We start from the raw sequence: 3,642 nt of genomic DNA, 5'->3' as shown, positions 1-3,642 counted from the left end.
GAACCTTCTGAAAAATGAAACAATGTAACAAACTGTGGTCTGGTGCGCACCTGAGAGCGGACTATTAGGTGTGAATGCACCCTAAAATGACATTTCTATCGGAGCCAAAACAATTGTAATTTAAAAAATAGGCAAATTATAAAAGGTTGCCCGGCAAACCATTTTGATAATCGATTGATAACCTTAAGTTATTCTTTTAATTCAAAAAAGTAAAAAAAAATGTTTCGGCTGGTCAAAACAAAACATTTAAAGAAGGCTCTGGACAATTGTTGATAACCAACATAATAGCATGATTTGTGAAATGGTTCTACAGGAGGGATTTTTCTGGAAAAATATAGTATGCGGGCAATCCTGTCGCGCTTATCTTGTATATAAGATACATTCTCGCGAGAACATGACGCCCATACACAAGATGGCGCCGCGGACGTAGACAACAATGCGACGTCGGAGCTCAAATCGACACGACTTTCATATTTTGGGAGTTATTATACAGTTCTTTGCAAACAAAATTATTTTTTTCTGGCATCACATTAAAACGTTACTGGACAAATCTGCATTTTTTTGGTATGAGGGCGCACGTCGAAAGTAAGACTGCCCCCCGGTTTAGACAAAACCCTGTACAGAATCCTAAACGCACCTTTTAGTTTTTTAACTGTCAATATAATCACAGACAGTTATTGTTGTTATCTACAATCATATGTTTTACAGAGACAATTCTCAGTGATAGTATAAACAGATGAAACAGAAAGTTAGGCACACCCTGAAAAAAACCCTAAATGACTAATTTCTTTATCATTTGTATTGAACCTGTTGCTTTTTCTTAAATTGTAGAATTCCATTTACGATCCAGCGCTTGTGCGAGCTGCTCACAGAGCCCAAGAGGAACTACACAGGAACAGATAAGTTTCTCCGGGGAGTGGAGAAGGTATGTCCCAAGCTGCTCGTCCCCTCAAGTTGTTAACCAGCTGTCAGTGTTTTTTTTTTTAACTAATTTTGGCCTTTCTTCTTCCCCTATAGAATGTAATGGTGGTAAGCTGTGTCCACCCAACCTCAGAGTAAGTGTGTTCTCCAAATGTAACACTTTTAGGAATGAACTAAATAAGTCAAACCGATTTAGTTTGTTATGTGTTCCACTGGATTAAGAGTTTAGTTTGTTCTCAATTTGCTTGTACAGGAAAAATGGATGCAGCGCTGTCAGCAGAATGAATGGAGTGATGCTTCCTGGGAACACATCTGCTTTTACAGAGAGGTTTGGGACAGATTTAGTAATTGATCCTTAAATAAACAGAAATCCGAGATATTACTTTTGTTTATTTTTTTATCCTTTTTGCATGTTTTCCCTAGGAAAGTGAACGGTCCTGGAACTCCCCGACCGCTGAACCGACCAAAGTTGTCTCTGGCCAACTCACTATCAGCTAACGGCCTGCCAGACAGCACAGACAACAAAGACCTCGACACAGAGCACGACGACGACAAAGACTCCAGGTATTTAAGAACCAGCTCAAATCTAATCACCCTGTTCCACATATGTGACCCGCTCTATCGAAATCAGTCGGAAGTTGCAACGGCTCATTTAAAAAATAAACGTGGATTTGCATAAAAAAAATAGTTTTTCGGGGTTCGGGTGTTTTGTTTGATTTTAAATAAACAGTCTTATTTCCAAAATCACACGATAAATACTTTTTTGAAGCTTGTAAAGGGAAGATGACAGCTCTCACTCGCCACTCTGCTGTTCCGCAGCGCTGCTTCCCCTCCCTCGGGCTGAAATTACGAATTTAAGGCGTATAGTGATCATAGATAACACGGCAGGTTCCGTGACAGTTTGTTTTCATCGCCTCCCACGCTGGGATTTGAAAACAAACTGTCACGGAACCTGCCCGTGACAGTTTGTTCTCATCTGATTTCAAATAAACAAAGTCTTGGCTTTCAGAATATTAGGACGCATTCACACCTAATAGTCCGCTTCAGAAGGTTCGGTTTGCGTTCACATGGGCAAAATTCAAATGGACTTTAAATTAGGGATGGGAATTTGAAAGCAAATGTATATTCGACCCCCAAAAAAACGGTTAACCGATTAACCAAAATGTACATATCCTATATTAAAAAAAAAAAGAAATAACAATAATTTTGAAAAATAAATAAATACATGTTCAAATAAGTATAGAAACCAAGTCGAATTTGTCAAATGTCTTGAACTGGTGATCACAGTTTGAACAGTTGACAGCTATAGGCCGACAGCTTTCATGCTTAAAACATAACTTGGTTTTCTGATGGATTTGGACATAAACGCGAGTGAAGTATAACCGGACGCACATTTCTATAAAAATGTTCATAACTCATATTCGAAAACCTGAATAATTTCGTTCCCATCCCTACTATAAACTTTAAACACAAGTCATGTCCTCGGAAATGCTGTTCAACCATTGGTCAGACATTAAGGGGGTAAAAACGCAAATCCCGGCAATTTCTACCGGAGCCTCCGCAATGGAGCATCGGCAGGTTATTTTCATGCTGTTGTTAATCTGGAGAGCATACCAACAGATTCTAGCAACGGCGCATATGATTATATAATCAGACAACGTGCGATTTAAAAAACATTATAACACACATGAGAGACGTTGTGCAGTAAGGAGGGGGTTCTCCGACTTTTATGTATACTTTTATGTTTGATAGTTGTTTTTACTTGACACTGTTCAACACTTCATTCTGCTTCACTCTTTCGCTAACGATTTTGAAGACATCCGCGTTCTTGTGACTCGTAAATACTACGCTTCCTATGTTTTGGTGCGGACTGCGTTCACACCAGCGCTGAACTGCTCCAGAGTTCACAAGCAAGTGGTCCGAGACCACCTCCTTTAGGCGAACCAGAGTCCGGTTGTTTAGTTCACTTAAGAGGTCTCGGACTGTGTTCACACCTGCTTCACACCGACCCAAACGAACCGCACCAAGCGGCTAAACGCACCAGGGTTCGATTCAACCGGACTATACAAGGCTGGTGTGAATGCGACCTTAAACTTGTTTCGGCAAATTCAGATGATAAATATAACGTTGAAGCTTGTAACGGCATAATTACAAGCGGAGAACGGAGTAACTTGACGTCACAGCAGGCATAAAAACAGCCGGTGTTTGTTGTGAGTATTTTCCCCGGGAAACACAATACACACAAATGCAAAATTACACAAACACACACACACCCGTACACACACTCGCGAGCTTCCCCCAGACCACTAATCCAAACGAAAATATCTTCCCTTCTTAATATTTTTATCCTTTGCTCCGCTAATAATCAATCAGATCGATGGGCCTTTTTCTCAAAATGATGACTCGGTAACAGTCATTATATAATGTGACATATTTAGCTTAATATTTGGAGTACAAAAACAATCCTGATATCATCAGAAAGCTAGGAATCCAAATGTGTCTTCGGGTCAATGCGACTGATTTCGATGGAGCAGGTCACTTTGCATGAGGTCAAATAAAGCAGGCAGACATAACAGGAAGAATATGTACATTTTAACCAAATCAAATAGGGCATTGTCACACCATTCAAATGTATCCATGAAAATTACAACCAATAAAAAATCTTAGATTTGTTTATTTGTTACTTTGTTTACTTTATGTGTTACGTTGTTCTGTGTGTCA

At 39.6% G+C, this 3,642-nt stretch overlaps 1 protein-coding gene across 1 annotated transcript in view; it reads left to right on the top strand.

The window, feature by feature from the left end:
- Positions 1 to 3,642, top strand: part of LOC104966337 (serine/threonine-protein phosphatase 4 regulatory subunit 2-B) — a 24,083-nt gene that overhangs the window by 16,642 nt on the left and 3,799 nt on the right. Inside the window, exons 4-7 of the mRNA XM_010795525.1 lie at positions 832 to 925; positions 1,018 to 1,055; positions 1,175 to 1,249; positions 1,345 to 1,561. Of these exons, the coding sequence (XP_010793827.1) occupies positions 832 to 925; positions 1,018 to 1,055; positions 1,175 to 1,249; positions 1,345 to 1,561 (424 nt within the window). The remainder of the gene's footprint in view (positions 1 to 831; positions 926 to 1,017; positions 1,056 to 1,174; positions 1,250 to 1,344; positions 1,562 to 3,642) is intronic.

The sequence above is a fragment of the Notothenia coriiceps genome, unplaced genomic scaffold (assembly GCF_000735185.1).
Source record: "Notothenia coriiceps isolate Sejong01 unplaced genomic scaffold, NC01 NC01_scaffold00037246, whole genome shotgun sequence".
NCBI lineage: Eukaryota > Metazoa > Chordata > Actinopteri > Perciformes > Nototheniidae > Notothenia > Notothenia coriiceps.
This window is presented reverse-complemented; position numbering and strand designations above follow the sequence as displayed.